This window comes from Pan troglodytes, chromosome 14 (genome assembly GCF_028858775.2).
Source record: "Pan troglodytes isolate AG18354 chromosome 14, NHGRI_mPanTro3-v2.0_pri, whole genome shotgun sequence".
Taxonomy (NCBI): Eukaryota; Metazoa; Chordata; class Mammalia; order Primates; family Hominidae; genus Pan; species Pan troglodytes.
In genome coordinates this window covers 54,842,519-54,869,559 of record NC_072412.2, presented here as the reverse complement: position 1 = coordinate 54,869,559, position 27,041 = coordinate 54,842,519, and the positions used below count along the sequence as shown (strand labels likewise).

General features: G+C 37.6%; 1 protein-coding gene across 3 annotated transcripts in view; it reads right to left on the bottom strand.

Annotated features, from left to right (window-relative positions):
* The window catches only part of CDADC1 (cytidine and dCMP deaminase domain containing 1), a 45,721-nt gene that overhangs the window by 17,550 nt on the left and 1,130 nt on the right, over positions 1-27,041 (bottom strand). For all 3 annotated transcript variants that reach the window (XM_522754.6, XM_016925714.4, XM_016925715.4), the window contains exons 2-6: positions 26,826-26,920; positions 19,882-19,956; positions 16,288-16,465; positions 7,747-8,316; positions 1,533-1,582 (exon numbers count right to left, since the gene is read on the bottom strand). In XM_522754.6, coding sequence (XP_522754.1) covers positions 1,533-1,582; positions 7,747-8,316; positions 16,288-16,465; positions 19,882-19,956; positions 26,826-26,920 — 968 coding nt within the window. The remainder of the gene's footprint in view (positions 1-1,532; positions 1,583-7,746; positions 8,317-16,287; positions 16,466-19,881; positions 19,957-26,825; positions 26,921-27,041) is intronic.

Below are 27,041 nucleotides of genomic sequence, written 5' to 3'. Positions count from 1 at the left end.
TTAGCTGGGTATGGTGGCACACACCTGTAGTCCCAGCTACTGGGGAGGCTGAGACAGGAGAATTGCTTGAACCCAGGAGGCAGAGGTTGCAGTGAGCTCAGACTGCACCACTGCACTCCAGCCTGGCAACAGAGTGAGACTCTCTCTCTCTCTCTCTCTCTCTATATATATATGTATGGCTCCTAGAAAATTTAAAATTCAGTTTGAGCCTTGCCTTTTCTCTCTACTGGTTAGTGCTGTGCTATAGTATGTCACTGCCAGGATAAAGTCCAAAATCTTTACATGGAATATAGAGTTCTTCATGGTCCCGTCCACTTTGTTGCTTACTCTATGTGCCAAATCAAATGCGTTTTCCCATATTCTCTCTCTCACCCCAGTCTCTGTGTGTTATTCTCCTGGTCCCATTAACTTGCTCTGTCTGATGATATCCTCCTAATCTTCAAGAATTTTAACATTATTAATATTAATATTAAGAATATTCAGGGCAGGCATGGTGGCTCACACCTGTGATCCCAGCACTTTGGGAGGCAGAAGAAGGTGGACTGCTTGAGGCCAGGAGTTCAAGACCAGCCTGGTCAACATGGCAAAATCCCATCTCTACTAAAAATACAAAAATGAGCCAGGTGTGGTGGTACATGCCTATAGTCCCAGCTATTCAAGAGGCTGAGGCATGAGAATCACTTGAACCCAGGAGGCAGAGGTTGCAGTGAGCCAAGATTGCACCACTGCACTCCAGCCTGGGTGACAGAGGGGGACTCTGTCTCAAGAAAAAAAAAAAAAAGAATATTCACCAAGAATATTCATGTTATCCCCCTGGTCCTATTGACTTGCTCTGTCTGAAGAAATTATCTTATTCTTCAAGAATATTATATTAGTAACATTAATAATATTCACCAAGAGTATTTACTTATTTTTCCAAGCAAAGGTTCCTCCTCTATGTTCTCATGATATCAGTTATAATTACACTTACATATCAGTTATTTTTTACTTCTACATCTCCATCACTAAACTATGAGGCCATAAAATGTGATCTTTAATCCCCAGCATTCACTGTGGCACAGTGCCTAACCTGTAGAGAGTGTTTAACAAATGTTTGCTGAATGAATGCATCTATCTAGAAAACTGTTGAGGGATGAGCAAATCTTTATAGATCTTCATAAATGCACCATTACAAAAATATTAATATATATATATATTTTTTGAGATGGAGTCTCGCTCTGTCACCCAGGCTGGAGTGCCGTGGCACGATCTCTGCTCACAGCAAGCTCGGCCTCCTGGGTTCACACCATTCTCCTGCCTCAGCCTCCTGAGTAGCTGGGACTACAGGAGCCCGCCACCACGCCCAGCTAATTTTTGTATTTTTTTTTTTTTTTAGTAGAGATGGGGTTTCATTGTGTTAGCCAGGATGGTCTCAGTCTCCTGACCTTGTGATCTGCCCGCCTTGGCAGTCAATAACCTGTAATGCACCGAAGACTGAACTATGTTTAAACAAAATCCAGGTTAAATATTTAAAGAATTGTTTTCATACTTACAGATTTCCCTTCTGCCCAAATGACTGCCCCAACTCCTGTTTTATGATCCTCTGAAAGATATATGGCATTTAACTCAGTAAAAATTATGATGTTAGTTTTAGAAATATATTTTTCCAAAAGTAATAAAAACTTGTATTGAAACATACTTCATAAATGTAGCAGCAATCCTTGTATCTTCACTAATTACAGAAAAGTATTAAAATAAACACTTTTAAGTATGGAATATGGGAGCTAGGTACCAAATAACTAGAGAGAGTCACTACCAACTCAGTCACACATACGTATGTGGAGGCCACTAAATGGCAGTGTCCACAGTCAGGTCCCTCAAAGCTGTAGCCAGAACTAAGTGCAACTTCATTGATTCTCCATTAACAAGCCGGTTTCTAAACAACTACTTCTGATAGATGATAAAATTTAATAAAGGTTTCAGAACTAATGGATTTTGTGTAATAACTGTTCACAACAACCAAATTTGTCTTTTCCCAACATTATTTATACTCTAATCATGGAAAATATATCTTATGAAAATGTTCTTGCTAAGAAAAAAGTTCAAACTTCTCATACGAACATAAACAAATCTTTATGGATCTATCTATCTATCTATTGCTAGAAAGTACATGAAGAGAATTCTGATTTAAACAAAATGTTGTCCTTTCTTTGACCTTCAGTTTACCTTGAGGGAAAAAGAATGCAAGTTAATGACATCTTGCCCATTTCTAAATCAAATAGCAGAAGTTATAAACAAACATAAGATTATAATTTCCCTGTAGAACCAAAACCTTTGCAAAAGTAAAGCTGTACTTCTTAAAACCATTAATCTGAAACAGAAAATTAAAAAACAAAATAGAAATTCCACATATTAAGGATTTACTTTTTCCTTCTATACAATGTTGAGTTTCAAATTTCTAAGACAAATTACACTAATTATGAAAACCATAGTATTTATCAAAATCTTAATAAGGGACTAAGGTAGTTAAGTGGCACATTTACACGTAGAAAATAACAATTATCTGTGAACGTACCCTAGGGCATTTTCATTTTGGGGAGGATTAACTGAAACTGTGGTTTCACCCTACAGTTTCCTAAAAGTGAATCCCTCCAATGATAACATTTTTAAATACCTACTTTCCAGTAAAGGTACAAAGAAAATTTGTGCCACAATTGCATTAAAAACTAGAATGAATGTCTTATTAAGAGGTTAACTTTAAAACAGTTATGATACTCTAATAAAATTTCCCATCTCAAATTCAAGCAAACCCTGGTTTTCAAAATTATACCACAAAGCATTTGTATAATTTATGTTAAACATGTTTATTCATGATCTCATTTTTACCCTAAAGGTAAAGCAGATAAAATTTCCATTTCTAGATGCAGAAACAGGCAAAGAAATAGACTAAAACTTAGCCCTCCAGATCCAACCTGCTTGGCCTTTCCTCCACCTTGCACCGTGACATAAAGAATTCCTTGACACAGCCTGGCCAACATGGTGAAACCCCGTCTCTACTAAAAATACAAAAATTAGCCAGGTGTGGTGGTGCATGCCTGTAATCCCAGCTACTTGGGAGGCTGAGGCAGGAGAATTGCTTAAACCTGGGAGGCGGAGGTTGCAGTGAGTTGAGATCGTACCACTTCACTCCAGCCTGGGGGACAGAGCAGAACTCCATCTCAAAAAAAAAAAAAAAAAAGAAAAAGAAATCCTTGACAAAAATTTCCATTTATTGAATGCCTCTTATGTTCCAAGTACTGTGAGAACTGAGGATGCAGTGGTGAGGGAAACTGTAGTCCCTTCCTCATACGACTTACAGTTGGATGGTGAAGGAGAACAGCAACAAGGAAACAAACAGTACTTTATGTGCTGTGCTCTGAAGGAAATGAATGAGGCTGAACAGCAGAGTGCACGAGATGACTTCCTTCTACAGAGTAGAGGGAAAAGGGATTTTGGTGTAAACAAAATTGGGTTCCTTCCTAGACCTTTAGAGTTTAACATGAGTGGGCAAGAATACAAATCAATGGCTTTATGCTCATTTCTAAGGTAAGTGGCAGAAGTTATAAACATAAGATTATATTTGCCTGCAAAACCAAAATCTTTAAAGTTTTATTTAATTTATGCATAAATCTAAAATGAAAAAATAAAAAACCAGAATAAAAATTCTCCATATTAAAAGCCCCCTTTTCTACCATCAACACTGCATATTTTTAATGTTATGTTTCTTAGTCACAGAAGCCACTTTTTCTGTTTCAGCCTGGGGACAGACTAAACCTTGTTAGGAGGAAAAAAAATGTGATTTTTCCATCAGCATGCAGCTCTACTGCCTAGCTAAGGTTGGTTACATCAAGAGAATATTCTTTACTACTTGTCTTTTAAAATAGGAATAAATTTTCATCCATATAAAACAGATTTGATGTCACTCAGCATCAAGGCTGGTGACAGATGAGGTAATTTCTCAAAAATCTTTTCATGTCTATAATTTTTACAGAAATTGCTCCCTATGATCTGGTCATTCACAGGGTTTTCTCTGTACAACTTTGAAGGAAAGGTCAACTTACAATCATTGAGTCAAATTCCTGGGGCTCTTTGATCACTGAAAATCAGAGGGGAACTTTTTGTTCTAGAACACAGGTGTGGTTATTTTAGCTCCCAATCCTGTGGTCATGTCAGTGTCCAAGGTGCTCCACAGTCCTCTTGCATCAAAATTACTGGATGCTTGTTTTTAAAATTTAAAAAAAAAAAAAAGAGGCAACTCCTGGCTTCCATGGAAGTCCCCTAAATCAACCTCTCTGAGAGAGGCAGGCAAGGCTTAGGAATCTGCATTACTCCTGAGCTCCCCCTTGATTCTCAGGCATACTCATATCTGAGAACCACTGAGTTCTGTTTTAAAAGTTAACTTTCTTGATTACTCCAGCCTACTCTCATTATCAGTACTGTGGCCCAGGAGGAAGGCATAATCCTTAGCTTTGGAAAACACCTAATCTGATGAGAAAACAAGACACGAAGAGATCACAACTCAGTACTTAAAGCAGATAGATAAGATGTGATGCCTTCCTCCTGCTCTTTTTTCCCCAAGAGTCTAAACACTTTTTTTTCCACTTTTTTGCTACCTTCGGGTATTCTAGAAACATACTTTTGGAACTCCTGGCCTCAAGCAGTCCTCCTGCCTCAGTCTCCCAGTGCTGGTATTACAGGCGGGAGCCACCGCACCTGGCTAGTAACATACTTTTCATGACATCTCTATGGATCCTCTTTATTCATCATTCAAAAAGCAATTATAAGCAACTACTTTCAATTCACTTTAGAACTCTGTTGTTAGAGGTTTTGGAATTCATTTTAATCATATGTACATTTTTAAATGAAATGGTATCTTCATCTATTAATTAGGGAGAAATGAGGTCATCAAACCAAACTGAATAATGTGAAATTAAAAGCTTAATTGGAAGCGCACTGTATCATAGGGATATCCACCTTACTGAAGTACCCTCAATGTTAAATGAGATACATATATAAATCACCAAGCTCAGTGCTTGACACATAGTAGGTGTTCCATAAACTGTCATTGTTATTATTTATCATTAAGGAAGAATTACAGGTCCAGAGTCCCTGATCTGAAATCTCTTACATCAAGTTTTTTTGAAGTTTGATGCACTTATTTTGCGGCCAAATCTGACCCAAATTGAGTTATTTATAGCCCTCAATTATTCTTAGTGCAAATATTCCTACTTTTTTCACTCTGTATGTATTAATGTGATTACAGGGTACTGTCCCAGATGCCACTGGGAGTCCTATATAACAGTATATGTACCATATTACCTTTTTAAAATCTGGATTGGGCATGATGGCTCATGCCTGTAATCCCAGCACTTTGGGAGGCTGAGGCAGGAAGATTGCTTAAGCCAAGGAGTTCGAGACCAGCTTGGGCAACACAGTGAGACATATCTACAAAAAATTAAAAATTGGCTGGACATGGTGGTGTTTGCCTGTAGTACAAGCTACTCAGGAGGTTGATGTGGGAGGATTGCTTGAGGCTGAGAGGTTGAGGGCTGCAGTGAGCCATGAGTGCCACTGCACTCAGCCTGGGCAACAGAGTAAAACCCTCTCTCAAAAAAAATAAAATAAAACCTGAAAAATTCTGAATTCCTTTACATTTGGCTCCAAAAGTTTTGCATAAGGGATTGTGGACCCTTTATCTTTGGATAAAAAGATTTGTTTTATCCATTCAACGCACATTGTGTTTAGTGCTAAGGAAAAAATGATTAAGACATGGTTTCTTCCCTGGAAGAGTGCACAGTGGAGTAGAGTGAGTGACAGAGGAGTTGCACCCTATTCAGGATTTGAGTTCCATGTAAAAAAAAAATCACCAACAATTAACCTTGAAAAATCTTTTAAATTGACCATCAAATGTGTAAGCAGGGCTTTATGTACAAAATTCTGCACAAAAGTGGATATACTTATAACTATACAGTAGTGTAGAGTATCTAATAAACAATATAAATGCAAATGTATACATACTGCATCTTTAAACACTGGAATCACAGCTGGTGTGATAAGGTGTTCTATGAGAAGCAAGAGGTACTAAGATCCAGTAAAACAATAGCAGATTCACATCGCCCTCTTACTCTGGAACACAGGCAGGGTTCTGCTGAATTCTAATTAGTGAAGGATAATTAGTGAATTATAGCTACAACAGCTGTTCCCATTTATGTTTTCTGTCTTTTTGAATGGTTTACAGAAAAATTCTTTACAAAGCTGGAGTTGGCAAAGAAACAAATATATAACCCACAATAGAAGATAATTACATGAAACCAGACTTTTACACAATGCAATTGTTTGGGGTCATATAATGTGTGCCTACAGAATCAAAATCTTTAAGAAGAATTGAGCAATTATTAACTCTGCTGAACATTAGAACACCTTGTGGAACTTTTAAAAACATAGAACTTGGCCATATTTTGTTAGGGACTTGGTTTAATAGGTCTGGGTTGGGGTTTGTACTTTTTATAAAAGTAAAAAGTATAGCATCTGTACTTTTTATAAAAGTTTCAATGGCGATTCTATTTGCTGCCAGCTGAGAACCTCCCTTCTGTTGACTACTGCAGACCAGCAGCATCTGTAGAGACCTTTTCTGACGACTTTCTCTTCTTTCTTGGGATAATTTTTAAATCCTACTAAAGTACACTCCCCAAACAAATCTTACTCTACTGCTCCTCCTGTCTATGTTTTTTCCCCTTTATCTCAAAGATGCATTTTAAAAAGTGATTATGATTCTACTTTGAGAAATCTTACATCAGGTAAGATGTGATAATATTGTTCCATGTTTGGAAATACAGATGCCATCTTTTATCATAACAAAGAAAAATCCCAAGTAATATTTTCCTTTTCCAAATATACAACTTAATACAATACAGTAAAAATGTTTCTCAACTTGCTGATTGAAGACATACCAGCAACTGGAAGAATCTGCAATAATCACCATTCCTTTACCTTGATTCTATTAGTTATTTTGAATTAATGTTATTGTAAATATTTTTTAAAAATTGTTAAATATTCAGTACATCAAAATATTGAAGAGTTAACAAAAATGAATAATTTTGGTTTTCTCCTTTTTCTTTTTTTGGAGATAGAGTTTTGCTGTGTCTCTGGAGCTGGAGTACAGTGGTGCTATTGTAGCTCACTGCAGCCCCAAACTACTGGGCTCAAGCAATCTTCCTGCTTTAGCCTCCCAAGTAGCCGGGACTATAGGCATGCACCACCACAAGCCACCATGCCCAGCTAATTTTTTTGTTAGAGTCGAGGTCTTGCTATGTTGCCCACGCTGGTCTTGAACTCCTGAGCTCAAGCGATCCTCCTGTCTCAGCCTTCTAAAGTGTTGCAATTACAGGCACGAACCACTGCACTGGGCCTCTCCTTTCTCTTCTTGTCCTACGTTTAGTGGAGGGCTCAAGGAACAGTGAAATCATAAAAGCAAGAAGCAGAAAGAAGGGCCTAGATTAATGAGGGCCTGATGTAGAAATGTGGTACTGAATATAAGGCTACAAGGAATCCCAAAACTGCTGGGAGAAAGAGTTGTCTACTCAAGGGTCTCACTAACTTCTCTATATTGTATGAACAGCAAAACTTAAGTAACTATGAGTAAATGAACTCTACCATAAATGAGACGAACACTTCAGAGACAAATACAACCCAACCAATCAGCCCCAATTTACGATCTATGTAACTCACCAGTTCGATATGCCAATAACCTGGCCTGAACCATGCAGTGCCTTGCAATTTCCTGTGGCAAACTTTGATTGTGAATTTCATTAATCTGTTCTGGATTGCTACGGTAAAATCCGAAGTGTTTAAAGTTCGGCACACTGGAAGCTACTGTGGCCAAAAGTAGGATAAGGTCTTTCATGTTTTGCCTTAGATTGCTAAAGTATGGATTTTCACACAGGTTCTCCAAACCTATAGTCATCAGTATTTGCTTATGCATTTCTTCATTTGAAACCAAAAATAACATTTCATATTCTTTTATTCTTTCTTGTTTACATTCATAATAAAAGTCAGTGTTAGCATCCGGCAATGTTTTTGTAATTTTTTGAATAAAGTCACATTTGTAAGAGGTCTCCTCTACAAACTGCACCATATAACACACCAAAGGTTGAAGTAAGACACACACATGGGCCCGACTGTTTGACTTCAATCTTTCCACTGCTTTGGCATCTAACTTTGCATCTTCAGAACTAGAAGCCTCCGTAAGCAAACTTATTTCTGGATCAGCAGGCCAATATGAAATTCGGTTAACTCCAGCTGAAATACAAAATACGAAAGGTAATTATGAGATACATGCTGAATTTAGGGTTTTCATTATAAAATCCACCCTATCATTGCAGTATATCTAGAACCCTCAATATAATAAATGCCTATTACCAAGTCACCTATTATATAGCCTGAGGGTTGGCAAACTACCACCCACAGGCCAAATCCAGTCCACTGCCAGTCTTTGTACAGCTCACAGGTTAAGAATGGGTTTTACATTTTAAAATAGTTGGACAAATCAAAAGAACATTTTGTGACACATCGAACTGTCAGAAATTCAAATTTCAGTATCCATAAATAAATCTTTATTGAAACACAGACACACCCATTCACTTATATAGTCTTTGGGTGCTTTTGTGTGGCTGAGTTGAGTAGCTGTGACAGACACCACATGGCCTGCAAAGTCTAAAATATTTATTATCTGGCCTTTTCAAGAAAAAGTTACCCAGCCTCTCACAGAGCCTCTAGGAATGCATTTGTGGAATTACTGGTGTTGTGAAGTGTGATCCCAAAGCCCAGCGCTAAAACTATATACTCGAAGAGTCCTCCATGGTGCCATGGCTGTTTTTTAAAATCTTACAGGGAACAACTAATATTGCCTAGTTTTCTATCTGGAATAAATACCTCTTCCATGCATTAAAAATGTTCCTGTCCACAGACTGAGAATTCTTCTGAGAATCCATTCTAGGAAAATATTCTAAATACAGAGAAGAAATCTCATGCATGCACATTTAGTGCAGCATTCTTTAAAATAGCAAGCAAAGATGTTAAACAAACAAAAAACCCAAACCCAAAAACCTAAATGACCAAAATAGGGGAATGGTTGAATTAATTATGGTCCTCCTCATAATAAAACAGTTATCAAATATGTCCACAAAGAATTTATAATATGAAAAAATTCTTATGTGATGTTGGGATGGTGTCTGAAGGGCAATATTAACTTTTTAAAGCTCACAAAATTAAAGACAAAACAACAAACTAAATAGATCATTTTTCAATCAGTGTGACAGAGGAAAGGTTAGTAATGTTTAATATACAGAAAATATTTCAATTCATTAGAGCACATATGAATTGACAAGAATAAGGCCTAAAGAGAGACAAAAAGATACGAACAGACAATTTGTAAAAGAGAAAACATAACAGGATAACAAATGTGAAAAAATATTTTAATTTGTATTTGAAATTGAACGATGAGATGCCTTATACATAGTTAAGTACACAAATGTTCGTCAATTAATGAACAGTTTATAACAAAGAGACCCCTTTGCTAGTACTGCATGTAATTTCAGCTAGGAGAGACTTTTTTCTGTGATTGTACCCAGAAGCAAATAGAAAGAGAGCCCACAGAGTGTTCTACCCTTCAAAATAATACATGAACTAAAAAGTCTCAGTTAAACAAATAAACATTCTATCCACTCCCTGGTACTCCTGACTCACTGTGGCTTATGCTGCAAAGCAATTTTGAAGGCCTCAAACCTCATATCAGAGTGTTTCCTCCGGTTGCATTTCACCTTCCCTCTGTTCGAGTTCTCATAATCCATTTCCTAACCAGCAGTGATGGTAAACCTTTCATCTAGGCATCTTAGCTGCTCCCAGTAATCCTGATTCAAGAGGGGAAAAATCCTCTTTAGACAGACATTTGTGTATTAGTGGCAAATGCTAAAGCAGAGTTTCTAAAATTTTTTGATCTCAGGATTCCTTAACACTCTTAAAAATTATTGAGGACCCCAAAGAGCTTTTATTTATGTGGAATATATCTACTGATATTTATTGTACTTGAAAATTAAAACAAAATTTAAAATATTTATTAATTCACTAAAAATAACAATAATCTGTTATAAATTAATATAAATAACATTAGCTTTATGAAAAAAACTATTTTCCAAAACAAAAATTTGTAAGAATGAGATTGTTTTAAATTTTTACAAATATCTTTAATATTTGGATTAATAGTAAAAGGAAAAACAATAGTTATCAGCAATATCACTGGAAAATTAAGAAGAGTGGAAGGACAAAACTGAGCAGCAGAATTCGTATAGACATTTAAATTTAAATTCTAAAAGCCCAATTGAGATTTTCAGGGAGGGTTTGTTCTGCCCTTTGGCCTCATGAATGGGTTTCATGAAGGGTTTCATGGATGGGCTTCAGTGGCCTATAAACTCTGTAAATTCTATTCTAATTTTTGCACATTTATTGTGTTCTGGTTAATTCCAGAAAACATTTCTAACATTTTTCTTACATCATATAATCAAAGTACTTAAATAAATTGACAATTATAAAAATAGATCAGTGAAATGCACCTTATACTTTAATAAAAAATGTTTTCAGAAATAGATAAGTGAAAGCTGAGTGTTTCTTTGATAGATTCCCCTGTACTATAGGAGTGATAATTGCAGCTATTGCAATAGTAGTAATTGTTAAATGGATACTAATGAATAGCATAGCATAGTGGGTAAGAGTTTATATAGCACAGGCTCTAGAATCAGATTAAGTAGGTTCAAATACCAGTTCTGCCAGTAACTGGCTTTAGAAACTTGGGCAAGTTAAATAATGTCTCCCAGCCTCAGTTTCCCTATTTGTAAAATGGGGGAAATAATGGTAGCTACCTCATAATTCATTATGAATTCAGTGAGTTAAACTTGAAAAGACTTATTACAGTAGCTGGCACATAAAGACGTGATAGTAGTTTATATGGATGCTATCTCATATTAGCATACATGGAATTAATAGTGTATCACTATACCTTTTTTTTTTTTTTTTAAATAGAGACCAGTCTGTCACCCAAGCTGGAGTGCAGTGGTGACATCATAGCTCACTGTAACTTCTAACTCCCATACTCTACCAATCCTCCTGCCTCAGCCTCCAGATTGGCTGTGATTGCAGGTGTGCACCACCACACCCAGCTTTTTTTTTTTTTTTTTTTTTGGTAGAGATGGGGTCTCGCTATGTTGCCCAGGCTGGTCTTGGGCTCCTGACCTGAGGTGGTCCTCCCACTGGCCTCACAATGTTGGGATTGCAGGTGTGGGCCACTGCACCTGGCCTGTACTATGCTATCAATTCCATATATGGAAAGGTGTTTTCCCTTTCAGAGCTCTTTAAAGCTCTGCAGAAGATTTACATGTGTTTATAGAGCTAAGAGAAATCAGGGCATGGAAATTGAGTGTGTAATAGAAATTAAACTCTTCATGTTATATAATCATGCATAATTTCTATCTTCATTCTCCGAAGTTGCCTAAAGCACCATCACAGTTAGGAAACTTCCATTGTGAATTACGTTATTGCCAAAAGCAAGTACCCAAATAATTGTCTCAAGAGAGGAAGGACAAAACTGTTACAAGCTAAAATATTTGGGGATTTGTGTGACTTGACTAGGGAACCACAGGGTTTTATAATGCCTGATCTAGCCCTGTGCCTAACAGTTTATTTAAATCTTAATGCTAATGTTAATTAGTTCCCAGGTGGTTGACCTTATAAGAAAACACTGTGTGGTATTTTAATGTGGTAAACATGTGAATGAAGGCCTATGGCTCAGTTAATCACTCCCACAACTTTGAGCTGTGGGTTTTACTGGTGGTAGGAACTTTAACAGGTCTTCGCTCTTGTCATTAGATATCAGAGAACTGAAATTGGTTGGAATTGTAAGCAGTGAATAGATGTGTTGTTAGAATGATTCCATCACTTATACATTGTTTAAAATTCTAATAAAGTAACTTGCTTTGTAAAAAAAAAAAAAAATTTGGCTTAATAGAAGACAACTGGATGCTCAAATTTGCTTCTGTTTTCAATCTGTTGCAATATGTTGTTTTCATTGAAGTATACGAAAATTATCTGGCCTCATATAGATATGTGGTTGAAAAAGGAGTATTTTAACAGCCATTTCAGATACTTGTGAATATTCTTCTTTGGCACTACATAAAAATTTGACAAGGGATAGTTTCTTAAAGGTTAGTTACAATGTAGAATCTGAAACCATATCAATAAACTTTTTGAACTGTTACGTTAAAGTCCGTTGGTCTGTCTTGCACTTAGAATGGCTTTTACTCATGCATGATTTTGTAGCATTGTGCATTGGTCATCCGGAAAACAATGATTTACTGATTTTACAATATTAAAAAAAATCCCGTTCATTAATATCACCACCAATCCCATCAAAAGAGTCTAAGTGGTGAGATGCTGTCAGGCTCATAATAGAGAATATGAGTTTTCCAAAATTCTAATTTTCACTTGATAGCTCAAATTTTATCACTGGCAACAAATACTGTCAGTTGTTTATCTGAAAGTGACAGGTTCACTATATTTTCAAGAAAATATCTGCCAAATATCCAAGTCTAACTAACCATTGTCAGTTCATGATGTTCCATTAAAAAAGTAGATAAGTCAGTCTGCAACTCAAACAATCACATACATGGTTTTCCTTAAAGCCATCTTCATACCTTAGGTCTGTAGCAAAAGCACTTTATACCCACCTCCTGTTTCTTCACACAGAATATTAAAAAGATGCAGACTCAAGTTGGGATTTAATAAAATTGATACTTTTTACTGTTTCATCAAGGACCTTCTTATGTAAAACTGGTTTTCTTTTTTCCCTCTGAGTGCAGTGAAGAGTATGACGACTACCAGGGCAGTTTGGCACCACTGTCTTAATGATATGGAAACAGGCTGGGTGCAGTGGTTCACGCCTGTAATCCCAGCACTTTGGGAGGCTGAGGTGGGCAGATCATGAGTCAGAAGTTCGAGACCAGCCTGACCAACATGGTGAAGCCTCGTCTCTACTAAAAATACAAAAATTAGCTGGGCATGCTGGTGCACGCTTGTAATCCCAGCTACTCAGGAGGCTGAGGCAGGGGAATCGCTTGAACCTGGGAGGCGGGGGTTGCAATAAGCTGAAATTGTGCCACTGCACTCCAGCCTGGGTGACAGAGCGAGACTCTGTCTCAAAAAAATAAATAAAATAAAAATAAAGATACGGAAACAGTAGTTTTACCTATCATTGTTTTGGTACCATTAGTATGAATGTAGTGTTTTTGTTTTTGCTTTTTGGGACAGGGTCTCACTCTGTGGCCCAGGCTGGAGTGCATTGGTGAGGCACGATCACAGCTCACCACAACCTTTGCATCCTAGGCTCCAGTGGTCCTCCCACCTCAGCCTCCCGAGTAGCTGGGACTACAGGCATGCATCACCACGCCTAGCTAATTTTTCTATTTTTAGTAGATATGGGGTTTCTCCATATTGCCCTGACTGGTCTCAAACTCCTGGGCTCAAGCAATCCACTTGCCTCAGCCTCACAAAATGTTGGGACTACAGGCATGAGCCACCATGCCCAACCTGAAGGTAGTATTATTATGAAAATAACATTGACCTCGTGGACCATCAGGAGTCCACAGACCACACTTGGAGAACCACTGTGCTACAACAATCTTTGCCTTATAACTGAGGTAATAGCAACTCTAACTAAAGTAATCTAGCTATAGCATGGGGTTCAACCATGCCCCCTTCCTAAGATAACTAACTATAATACATAAGCCTAATCTAACATAGCAATTTTGTTTATATATTGTCCAACACCAATACACAAGCATTTCCACTGTAGGTCCTTCCTGACTTTCCATACTTCATTATCTTTTTTGTCAGGATGAAATGTCTTAAGACATCAAGCAGTGATGAGTTACCTGCACTCTCCTATTCTTCCCTCTAATTTGTGGCTCCGAGGCTATTAAGACTGCTTTCAGCACAGTTAGCTCAGCACAAAGCACAACTATCTTTTATTCATTTTTCTCCCTTGATCTGGAACAGATCAGCCAACAAATGTTTTGGTTCTTTCACATTCTTTCATTTCTGTATCAATGTCATCATCTGAACCCTATTTGTACCTTGCCTAATGCAATAGTCTACTAATCAAGCTCCCAATCTCTAATCTCTCCCTGTTCCAATTCAATAACAGCAATAACAACAAAAATTTCAATCATGTTACATCTTTCTCAAGAATCTTCAAGGTCTCCACATTACCTACAAACAGGAACTGTAGATCAGTTGAACATGAGTGATAAAATGCATGTCCAATCTGCCTGGTTAGTTGGGAAAAGGTGAAAAAAATGCCACCACCACTTTCATACCTATCTTCTCAATGTATTGGTAACTGCAGTTGAGAATATAGAATCCAATCACTACCACAGATACCTACCTGCTCGAAATACTTGTTGCAGGCCGAGAGGTTTCTAGCCACATGATCCATTTCTTCTAGAAGTTCTGCCATTTATAGCTCAAGGCACTGACCTTGACATAGATCTGATCATTACTCTTAAGGCTTTGCTGTAAATAAAAATAGCTCTTTCTCACAACAGGCCTAGGAACTCTGTTTTATAAGATAAAGTCCAAAGGCTCTACAGTTCTTCAAAGTTCTCCACTATCACTATAATTCATCTGCCACTGTTCTCCAAGAATAATTCTCCATTTCAAATACTGACCCTAGAACTTTGCTTCTTACAACTTGATGACTCCATATACACTGTTCCCCCTGACCAGGAATGTGTTCCTCTTCCCCTACCTATGACGCATCAAGATCAAGCTTAAGCCCCAGCCTTTCATAATATGGAAATCTGCAGGGATCACTATTTCTCCTCTGAGACCAAATATCACTTACAACCTGTATCGCTGATTTGGTGCTAGATAATGCATCATATTAAATTGTTATTTTGGCCCCCAAATAACACCTCGAGAGTAAAGATTAGGAACCACATTAGTTTTTTTGTTTTTTGATCTGCCATGATGCCTATGCAACAAGATGCATTATTTTTTAAATGAAAGAATGGTCGGCATATACCTGGGTGCAAAACAGAATCATAAGCACAAAGAGGTTTAGTGAATAGCCTGGTGTGGACGGATGGCTATACATTAAAAATTTGTGTTCCTCCTTCCAAAGTGTAGAGTAGTCACTGAAAGACAGCTGCCCAGTGGGAACAACAGTTCCCACAATGGATGAGAACAGAAATGATGTATGTGACTTCCAGGTCAGGGTTTTTAAGAAGCAGGTTCACCCTCTCTACTCATTCTTTCTCAGTCTGCCTCTGGATACAGAGGACTCAAAGCCCTAGAGGTGACAACAGCAATGAGACAGAAGATGCCTAGCCCAGGAATCAACCAAATGGAGAAAGCTGCCTGCTGTTTAGCAACACATGTGCTGGACTATTATACAGGTGATAAATATCTAGTACATTAAGTCACTGAAATTTTGTTTTGTTATAGCAGTTAGCATTAGTCTACTCATACACTGAGGGTCATTTAATAGGTTAGTAGACATGAATGAGACCAGAATCCATGTTTTCTGATGCTTACTCTTATAATGTATCAAACTGTCTTCAGATATATATTTATATATATTTTATTTTATTTTTTAGAGACAGGGTCTTGCTCTGTCACTCAGGCTGGAGTGCAGTGGAGCAATCATAGCTCACTACAGCCTTGAACTCCCGGGCTTGAGCAATTCTCCTGCCTCAGCCTTCTGAGTAGCTGGGATTACAGGTGCAAGCCATAGCACCTGACTTTCAGATATATATTTCTAAATTATCTCTGTGGTATTTAGCAAATGTGTTCCCACTGACTGCTCTCAGAGAAACGCTCCTTTCTTCGTTTTTTTTTTCTGGAGACAAGGTCTTGTTCTGTCACCCAGCTTAGAGTGCAGTGGCGCAATCACGGGTCATTGTATCCTTGACATCCTGGGCTCAAGCAATCCTCCCACCTCATTATCTCAAGTAGTGGGGACTACAGGCATGCATCACCATGCCTAGCTAACTTATTTTTTGTAGTGATGGGGTCTCCCTATGTTGCACAGGCTATTCGTGAACTCCTGGGCTCAGGCGATCCTCCTGCCTTGTCCTCCCAAAGTGCTGGGATGACAGGCATAAACCACCACGCCCATCCCAGATAAATACTCTTAATCCCCAACAAACCCTTTTCTGCACTTACCATTTACAATCATTTTCAAACAAGCAGAACATGGTTTTCTGGAAAAATAAAGATCACAGTTTTTCAGCCTTGACCCATGTTTAATAAGAGCAATCTGCCCGGCATGTAAATCTTCACTAGAACAGTGGAGACCAACAATTTTCATGTTTTTCACCACCACAAGACCAGTTCTCTTTACCTACATTAAGATATAAAATAACAACTTATTAGTTATAACACCTAATAATCATATTATGGATTATACTTGAATTATTAATAAAAATGGAAGTTTTGTTTAATTCTTTATCTAAACAGAGTTTGTACAAAGCACATTTCTCATTAGATCCAAAAAGCTTCTGAAACTTTAGTGTTGACTTTAGGCCAGAAATTTTCTAAACCTAGGCTCTACTAATCAAACAATTAAGCATGTAATTATCATTAATTTGTTCTAGTGAAAGATTAGATACATTATAACCTAGTAAAGGGCAAGAACTAGGTCAATTTGACTTGTTTCTTATAGGATTAAGTGTAGTACCATTTAGTATTAAGCTTCTAGATGGTAATAAAGAATATAAAGCCCTGATTTTACACATGGATAAGTAAAGCCCAGAAAGTTTACATGACTTTCTGAAAGACCCACAGATGGTAAAAGGCAGAACTAAAGCAGAGGTCATCTTAAATTCTAAAATATTTTAGATATTGACCAAAGTAAAGATAATTCTCAATTTCTTTTGAGAAACTACTGGCTGTATCAATTTTTAGCACTATGGCAGTCTAGACTACTATAGTTAGGTCCCACCTCCTACTATAGGTAAGTTATAAAAACAAAAAGAAGGAAGACATACCATCAAGTGTCAAAAAGGATGAGAGAACTTGATGTCAGAGTAGTGAGCTTGAGCTACCTTAGCAATATTCCACAGAGCAGGGACTGGCTGAGCCTGAATTAAGCCCTGCAGACTGGTTACTGACTGGGGTTCTAAGCACTTCCAGTGGATCTCTCTGAGTGAAGGTTTTGTGTTACTATTGAACCTAAAGTTTCTCAACTTAAACAAATACTAATCAAAGCTGGTATAACAATATCAGATAAAACAGACTAAGGTTAAAAAAAAAAGTCAGTTCTGCATAAGGCACAAAACAGTCTATGCTGTTTTCACAGCAAAAGCCTCTGAAGTAAGGAATGTAAACCTGATCCTTGGGCTTGGGACTGACTGTTACATGAGGGGAGCTTGGGCTAAGGAGAGGGTGTCCCTATTCCCCATCCCCTTCCAAAGGGATTTAACCCTATACTTATCCCCCAATACAGCATATCTGAAATCACTTTAAGGATCAGACCAAAGCGATATTAACTAGTCAAGTTTCAGTTTCGGTTTGGAGTATGAATGTTTGAGATTACGGAGAATAATTTGTAAACTATCTAAAAAAGAAGGAACAGAGAAGATTTTATGGAATTCCATTTCTGAGTTAACCAACCATCTCCTAAACTAGAAGGACATTTATAAAGGAATACAAAAATCTCTGCTTTACAAAATATATACCTAAGGATGTATGTAAAATATGAAAAACCTATCTATATTGGCTTTTAAAATAAGCTTTAAATTGATCTTGAATTTGTGAACACTTTCCCCTCCCTACCAAAATTTCTTGAGTTTTATGCTCCTCAAATGCGAAGTATATATTATTATTGATTTCTGAATACTTTCAATAAGTTTGTTTATTTATTTATTTGAGACAGAGTCTCACTCTGTTGCCCAGGCTGGACTGATTGATTGATTGATTGATTTGAGACAGTCTCGCTCTGTCGCCCAGGCTGGAGTGCAGTGGCACTATCTCGGCTCACTGCAAGCTCCGCCTCCCGGGTTCATGCCATTCTCCTGCCTCAGCCCCTGGAGTAGCTGAGTAGCTGCCACCACGCCCGGCTAATTTTTTGCATTTTTAGTAGATATGGGGTTTCACCATGTTAGCCAGGATGGTCTCGATCTCTAGATCTCATGATCCGCCCGCCTCGGCCTCCCAAAGTGCTGGGATTACAGGCGTGAGCCACCGTGCCCGGCCAATACGTATCATCTTGGAAAAGAAGTAATGCTGCCTCATCAAAAGATCTTGACAGAGCTCCTATTGTTAAATTGAATCAACGTAACCAGTGGAAGTGGCTGCAAGGGAATGATTTCAGCTTTAGATTTTCCTAGTTAAGCAGACAGAAATAAAGCCAGAACAAAACATAAAAAAAAAAATTGTTCCTATCAAGTGAGAAGCACACTCATCAACTTATTTGTTATTAGAACAATCTTTTGGGTCGAGTTTATCACTTTTTTGTCCAGAGTCCTTTTTACCTCAGAAAATATGTATTTTTTCATTTTGCATCTAGGTAAGGCCAAAATACCAAGTTTGAGACAAAGATTTTTCCATCCCAAACTCAATAAAACAAATAAAAGCTCAAGTTGCATTCCATTTTGGCACTTCCATTTACCACAACTCCCAGAGGACTGAATCTTTTCAGTGAATCACTGCTCTGAATTTGATTTTGCTTCACTTCGCTAACATTTTGGCAAGTCATCTATTTGATCCTAGTCACAGAGTTTTACACTAAAACATGGGCAAAAGGGGACAGTCTGTTTTGTATATGGACTAGTACATTGACTTAAATGGTGATTCACTATTTTTTTTCCCTTGGCCTTTCTTATTATGAAAACATGTAAATATTCTGAGACAAATTATTTCTATATTCCTACTGGGCTCACTCTCAGAATGAATTAGGAAATCTCTAGGAATATACATCGGAATCATCAAGGTAACTCTTCAAAACATACATGCTTAGTCTCCACTCTGTACCCAATGAATCGGAACCTCTGGAAAACTCAAAGGAATAAAGTAACAAGGAAATACTATACAATATTAAAAAGAACAAGGTTCATCTTTCAAGTCTGCACTTACCCTACTTACCAACTAATAAGTTAACCTGTTACTGTTTCATGGATATTAGCAGAAAACATGAAACTTCTGGGTTAGAAACAATGAACTTTATTATTTGCAGCACAGCAGTCAGTATGAGCATCATTTCTGTTTCCTGCCCTCAAGCCCCATGAGGGGTAATACAAATGGGCACAGATGGCTGCCTGGACACAGGGTGGGTAGTGTTATAGGAGAGGAACACTGAGCTTGAGGGTCCTACTGTTTCACAGCAGAAAGTAAGCCAGATTGCTTTTTGTCCTGGAGGGAGATATTACCTCAACCTTCAGGGTTGATCACTGCAAACACAACTCTGAGAAATGACCCAGGTAAAAAGTGGTTAGGGCCTTGCATTCTTGGCATACCCAGCAAGGTGTGTGGGAGTGTGAGAGAACTAAGGGAGAGTATTTCTTAACACATCTATATGAACCATCAAGAGTTTTTTTTTTTTTTAAAGCAAGATGTAGGATGTAGCATAGAATAATCCCATCTGTACTTTTTTTTTTAAAAAAGGAGTGACATATAGTCTTGTAAATATACAGACCATTTTTAGAAGAGTATTTTAAAAACTCCCTTGATAGTAGAAATGGAGGCACTTTTATTCTACTTTATACTATTCCTTTTGCTTTGTTATTATGAGCATATATATGCGAAATCATAAAAATTTACCTGTCTTTTGTCAGTAGATACTCTGGTCCTCTCTTCATTATCTCCTAAGGGTCCATGCTTTCCCTCTTCATTTTTCTAATAAAAATCAGATTAAGGAAAAAAAAAAAAGATTAGCACATAAGACATATGACTAATTCAATATTCCCATATTTAAAGGCTGGCTTCCTTGGCTTTGACCATTTTTTTTTCCATGATGAAACTCTACATTGACTTCCCACTTTGTTTGGATCAAGTTCACACTACTTTACCTAGTAAATAAACCTTTATAATCTATCCCCTATGTACTTTCCCAAAACATAGAAGGATTGGAAATTGTAATGAGAAAATAAAATTCTGAAGTTTATGGTTTCAGAATTGTGGCAGTTTTGAGTAATGGAAAAGTCCAAAGTGTGGCCATGAATGACTAAAGTGGAATAGAGGTAAATTAATTGGAATTGAGAAGATAAGGAACTATGTAGCAAAGGTATTAGATCGGGATTGTGGTAGGCAGGATAATGCCCTGCCAGAGATTTCCTTGTCCCAGTCACTGGAGCCTGTGACTATGTTTTGTTACATGGCAAGGAGGAATCAGTTTGCAGCTGGAACTGAGGCACTAACCACCTACCTTGACATAGGGAGATTATCCTTGATTATCTGATTGGCCCGATGTTTATCACAAGGGTCATTATGAGTAAAAGAGGGGTGTGGGAGAGTCAGTGATGCAACATGAAAGACCTGACTGGCCATTGCTGGCTTTGAAGATGGAAGGGGCCCATGAGCCAAGGAAAACAGACAATCTCCACAGGTAGAAAAGGCAAGGAAAGGTCCTCCCCTAGAGTGTCTGAAGGGAATTTGGCTCTGCCAACACTTTGATTTTAGCCCAGTAAGGCTCATTTCACACCTCTTACCTACAGAACTGTATAATAAATTTGTGTTGTTTTAAGCCACCAACTTTGTGGTCATCTGTTATAGCAGCAATAGAAAACGAATACAGGTATATCCATGAGGAAAAAAGTGAAAACTTGAAGTAGAAAGAAAGTTTTGAGGCAGGGACCAAAGTCCTTCATTTATTAGTTCAACAAATACTTATTGAACCCTTGCTACATGACAGCCTAGTTGCTCAAGATGCAGCTCTCACAGGGCTTATGATTTATGAAAACAGGAAAGTGACTATGAAGTAAGTTGGTTAAGACAAAGAAAGTGACACAGAATTCTGTGAGCTCCAAAATAGGTGAGATAGCCAGGTGCAGTGGCTCACACCTGTAATCCCAGCACTTTGGGAGGCTAAGGCGGACAGATCACGAGGTCAAGAGTTCGAGACCAGCCTGGCCAACATAGTGAAACCCTATCTCTACTAAAAATACAAAAATTAGCTGGGCATGGTGGCGCGCACCTGTAGTCCCAGCTACTCGGGAGGCTGAGGCAGGAGAATTGCTTGAACCCGGGAGATGGAGGTTGCAGTGAGCCGAGATCACGCCACTGCACTCCAGCCTGGGCAACACAGCAAGACTCTGTTTCAAAAAAAAAAAAAAAAAGGGTGGGATAGTTAATACATTGATAAAGTTTTAAAGTAGGAATGGGAAACTTTGTAAATGTTGACCTGCTAGTCTTATGAAACAAGTGCTGGATGCTAGAAAAGAAAGAACCATCAAAAAGAAGTTCATAAGAAAACCCATGTTCTGGGAATGAGGTTTCTGTTCAGACAGAACAGGAAGTAGAGGAAGTGATGGTATCAGTAGAAAAATGGTAAGGATGTGGGTGCTAGTAGTGGTAATAATTATATATATGAGTGATGATAATAACAGTACCTAACATCTACTGCATGTTTATCATGTACCAGGCCCTAAATTATCTCATTTAATCCTTATAACTTTATAAAGTAGCTCCTATTATTCCCATTGTACAAATGAGGAAATTGTGGCTGAGAGAGATTAAATAATTCAACCATGGTCACACAGGTAATTAAGTGGATATGCCAGATCCAGCCCAAGATCCATTGTCTTAACCATTATGCCACATTGCTTCTGTTCTGGAAAAGTACAGTGAGGGCCTTTAGCATAAGGTACCAGAAGACACAATGGAAAGAGTTAGGAGGCTAGGTGCGGTGGCTCATGCCTGTAATCCTACCACTTCGGGAGGCTGAGGCGGGTGGACTGCTTGAGCCCAGGAGTTAGCGACCAGTCTGGGCAACATGGCAAGACCACATCTCTATTAAAATAAATACATAAACAAATAAATAAGGAGATAACAACAACAACAACAACAACAAACACATAGTACCTAACATGTGCCAGGCACTAAGACCTTTACAAATATTAACTCATTCATTTCTCATAAAAGCCTCATGTAGTATATACTAGTAACATTTCATTTTACAGATGAGGAAGCTGACACAGAGAGGTAGAGTTACCCAAAGTTATACAACTAGTAAGAGGCGGAGCCAGAGTCTGAACCCAGGCAGGCTGGCTGTAAAACCACTGGCTACTCTAAATTACTAGACTAAGGTGCTGCTCCAATGTTTATACTAGCATTACAGCATAAGTATTTTCTTATGTTAAGTGAAAAGGGTAGGATCCAGAGTTAAATGATCTCATGTAAGTAAAGAAAGTAAGAGAAAAAAGACTGAGAAACAATTTTTAAAAAGTAATTAGTCTCTAGGAGGTGGAATTATGATAAAATTTTTCTTCTGTCCATTTTAAAAATAACAAACATATATTACTTTGGTAACTCATAAAAATACTTTTAGTAAGACAAATGTTGGTAAAGTATCAAAAGCAGTATTTCCAATACAATTACATGTCTAATTGCATCTTGGTATTTCTGTGATTTACTCTGTACAACAAAAGCAGACTAAAGAATTTAAGTGAAACAATCTTATTACTTTAGCTTAAAGAAGATTTTTTTTCTCTTAATTGGAAAAAGTTTGTACTCAACTCTACGAATACCATGTGCAAATAATACTGGAAAAAATATACTATAGTAAATGGTAAAGAAATATTAGGCACAAAATTGGGCAACATTTTGAGAAATTTAATATTTCCGCAAGTATAAACACAATGGCAGCATATACTACATGCATATGAAATTTAGATGTATTCTTACTGTATAATTTAAAATTAATAACTTATCAACCCTGTAACAGTACCAAAACTGTCAAATACAAAATTGTGTTCCTGCTATGACTGCAACTACCTGCAAAATTATGTGGATATTAACTAGTACAAAAAGGAAATCCAAGAGAAAAAAATAGTTTTTAAAAATGTTGCAGCTATAAATTCAGTTTCAATGATAATGTTTGTACAATAAATAACACTATAAAAGTGGAGTACAATATGCTCCCTTTCATTCTGTATTCTTCCCCCACACTATCATTGGTCTTGCTTTTTTGCAATGGCCATGATATCAGAAGAACTAATGAAATTATATACTTCTGCTTTATTGACATTAAATATACAAGTAATTGACAACTTACAATCATGTTCTAAATACTTGGTAAATCTCCCTTTTCGGAATTTAAAACACATTTTTCTCATATAAACAATGTTAAAAATGATAGTCAAGTTCCCAAGCTAACATGCAAAAGCCTCTTTCACCCAGATCACTGCCAGAGTAATCCTGAGGCTCTCCCTCCCCAAGTGCCTTGGAGTCCCAAGGCCTGTAGGTAAGAACAGAAGTAAAGGCCTACCCAAGACCATGGTGAGAGGGTTGTAGTCCTAGGACACATGGGTATGGGAGCACAGCTGGAAAGACACCAATGCAGTGAATAGGAGCTGGGCATGCTCCAGGACCAGGAGCTAAGAGTGATAACCTTTCATATAGCCAAGTCAATCCTAGTTCCAGGTTGCCTGGCTTTCTGAAGACATGGATGTTCTTTGTTTTGATGCCTTCTGTACTCATTGCTATGTGTTATAACTTTCCATTTAAAAGCCTTAAATAGACATGCGTATGAGTCAGATTTCTAAATAAGATCCCAAATAAAATATTTGAAACAAAAGACTTATTTATTTTCATTTAGAAAACTTCCATGGTGCCCACCAGATGAAGGAATGAGATGCCAGGAAAACTTAGAGTTGTTGGCTTGGGAGAAAATGACAGTCATAACCTTGATCTTTTGTTAAACATGATATAAAGTTGTATAAAATTTTGTTGCTAATATAGTTTTGAAATTTCCTTGGTAGTATTTTTTTTAACAAAATGCTAACTGAAAGCTTCATCTCAGTTTTCTCAGATCCACAGCTTTCTCTATATAGTATGAGGAAACAGTAGGGTGTGTATTATTTGCAAATAAACTTCAACAATTAGTTGGCCATCAATTCCCTCCTAATAGAAACATAAATGTCATTTCTCACTAATTAAATATAACTTGTGCCTGTTGAAAAAAAAACTTAATTTCAGCACAGGATGTGGTGTGTATATAAAAAAACAGAACTAAAACGAGATCACATCTGGATATTTACAAAAAAAAGAACGCCTTTTCAAAATTTGTATTCAATCTCTAATATGTCCAGTTTTTATAAGTTTTTTTTTCTTTTTTTTTCTGTCGCCAGGCTGGAGTGCAGTGGCGTGATCTCAGCTCAATGCAATCTCTGCCTCCTGGGTTCAAGCGATTCTCCTGCCTCAGCCTCCTAAGTAGCTGGGACTACAGGCATGCACCACCACGCCCAGCTACTTTTTGTATTTTTGGCAGAGACGGGGTTTCACCATGTTGGCCAAGATGGTCTCGACAATCTCTTGACCTTGTGATCTGCCTGCCTCGGCTCCCAAAGTGCTGGGATTACAGGCATGAGCCACTGCACCCGGCCTAAAAGTCTTAAACCTCTAAATATTTGTTTCTAATCTGGCTCTTCAAAATAAATTTTATCTGAAAACAAAACAAAACAAAACAAAAAAAACCACAACACTACATAAAATCCCTAACAGCTTGGAAATCTACTTTCATAAAATAATACTAAGCTATTAACAAGTAGAAGGAATAAAGGAATTTCAAAATTAATGAAGGAAATGAAGAGCTTTCTCAGCCATTAATAACATGTAGAGCCAGATTGGGGGGATGAGGGTGAGAAATATGGAATAATGATGTATAATATTTTAAATAATGTTTTACTATCTATAAAACACTTCACATAGGAATTGGGGGAGGAAACTACATCAAGAGATATCATTTTATTATGAGAAGCGAATATCCTCACATCCTGTTAAAATTCCTCAATGCAATTTCTATATTGATAGGATAAAATCTAAACTCCTTTGCAAGGCATACAATGCTTTTTATGATATGATTCCTGTCTACATTGTCAAGCTCCTTTCCAGTCTCTTCCCTCTACCTAACTTCACTTTCTGGCCTGAGGACCACAAATTCTCTCATTGCTCCAAGCTTTTCCATGTAGAGTTCCTTGGCTTGGGCAAAAGTCCACTAATCCTTCATGTCTCAGTGCAAATACGACCTTCTCTGTGAATCCTTCCTTCACTTCCCCATATAGAGCCTGGCTCCCAGTCTTGCCAACATCTCTGCTTATACTATGTACTCACTCCACCAATTCTGTTTTAATTGTTTAAATGCCTAGTGTTTCTTCTCATTAGAAAATAAAGACCATGTTTTTTCTGCTTTGTGTCTCCAGTGCCAAGCACAAAACCTCATCCACAGTAAAATGAAAAGAGTAGGTGGTCTCCTAAGAGTACTGTGGGAATTTAAGGATTTATAGTCTTTCTTTGGAAAATCTAAAGCAACCTTTCAGCAGAATTATGGGCAAGTTGGAAACCTCAGCGAGTACATGCAGAATATAACTACAACTTTGTAAGAGTAAAAATAAAAAACCTCATGCTTAAGATTGGAAGTACCAAAATATTAACAGTAATGTTGTTAGAGTGGTGAGAAGCCATGTGTAATTTTCTGCCCCACCCCCCTCCTTTTACCACTGTTTTAAAAAAAGTCTTAAATGCTCAACTTAACCTAATACTATTTTCCAATGGCCGTGGCCCCCTATAAAAATTAATGCCAACACCCTAAGCTTCCAAAATTATCAAACAGAAATGATGAGAACCTAGCATCATGCCATTCCAAGCATGGAGGAAAATGAGAACCTAGCCCCTTGTTGCCCCAAGGGTAGGAGAAAGAAAAGACGCAGGATGTTTATACTTCCAATTCCAATATATTGGCTTTTATGATTATTCTTACTATACATTTCTGATTTTTTTTTTGAGATGGAGTCTTGCTCTGTCACCCAGGCTGGAGTGCAGTGGTGCAATCTCAGCTCACTGTAACCTCCAACGATTCGTTCAAGCGATTCTCATGCCTCAGCCTCCCGCGTAGCTGGGACTACAGGCGGATACCACCACTCCTGGCTAATTTTTGTATGTTTAATAGAGACGGGGTTTCACTATGTTGCCCAGGCTGGTTTTGAACTCCTGACCTCAGGTGATCCACCCACCTCAGCCTCACAAAGTGCTAGGATTACAGGCGTAAGCCACTGCACACAGCCCATTTCTAATCTGTTTTGATCCTGTCTTTCAAGATCCAAAAAGAGACTACTTCCATCCAACATTAATCAATTAGCACTCATATAATGCTAGACCCTAAAGGGTATATGCTAGGTAAAATAAGACATGGTCTCTATCTCCAGGCAATTTATATATTTCTGTGGCAGAGGGGTAAACTACCTAGATAAAACACCAACAGTATATATAATTGGGGGAAATTATGCGGTATAGACAATAATCTTATTAGCCGAACTGACATATGAATACCATTAGTACCTGATAAACATGGTATTCTCAGAAAGTATTTTTAGAATGGAAGATGACTTATTACGGCTGGGAATTATAAAGTGTCATGTTAATCAATAAAGATATTTTTTAAATCTTAAGCCTTGTTAAGTTTGGTTTTAGTTATGACAGAAACTGGAGCAATAAACTCAGATTTTAAACCACTGCTTTTCTAAGGGGAAAAACTATGAAACAAATTATACCTGAGATTTTTGCCGCTGGGCTTCTGCTGGAAAGAGCTCCATCCAGAGGCTGAGCAGAGTGAAAAGGTTGACTTTAGAAAGCCTTGGTATCTGACCTACAAAAGAGACGACAAACACTTTAAACTTTGTTACTAATGGTGAAAAAGGGAGCCAATCTCAATGCCACTTAGGTGCTGCAGCCTAAGCCCAGCTGCTTTCGCAAGAGGCACAGAAAAA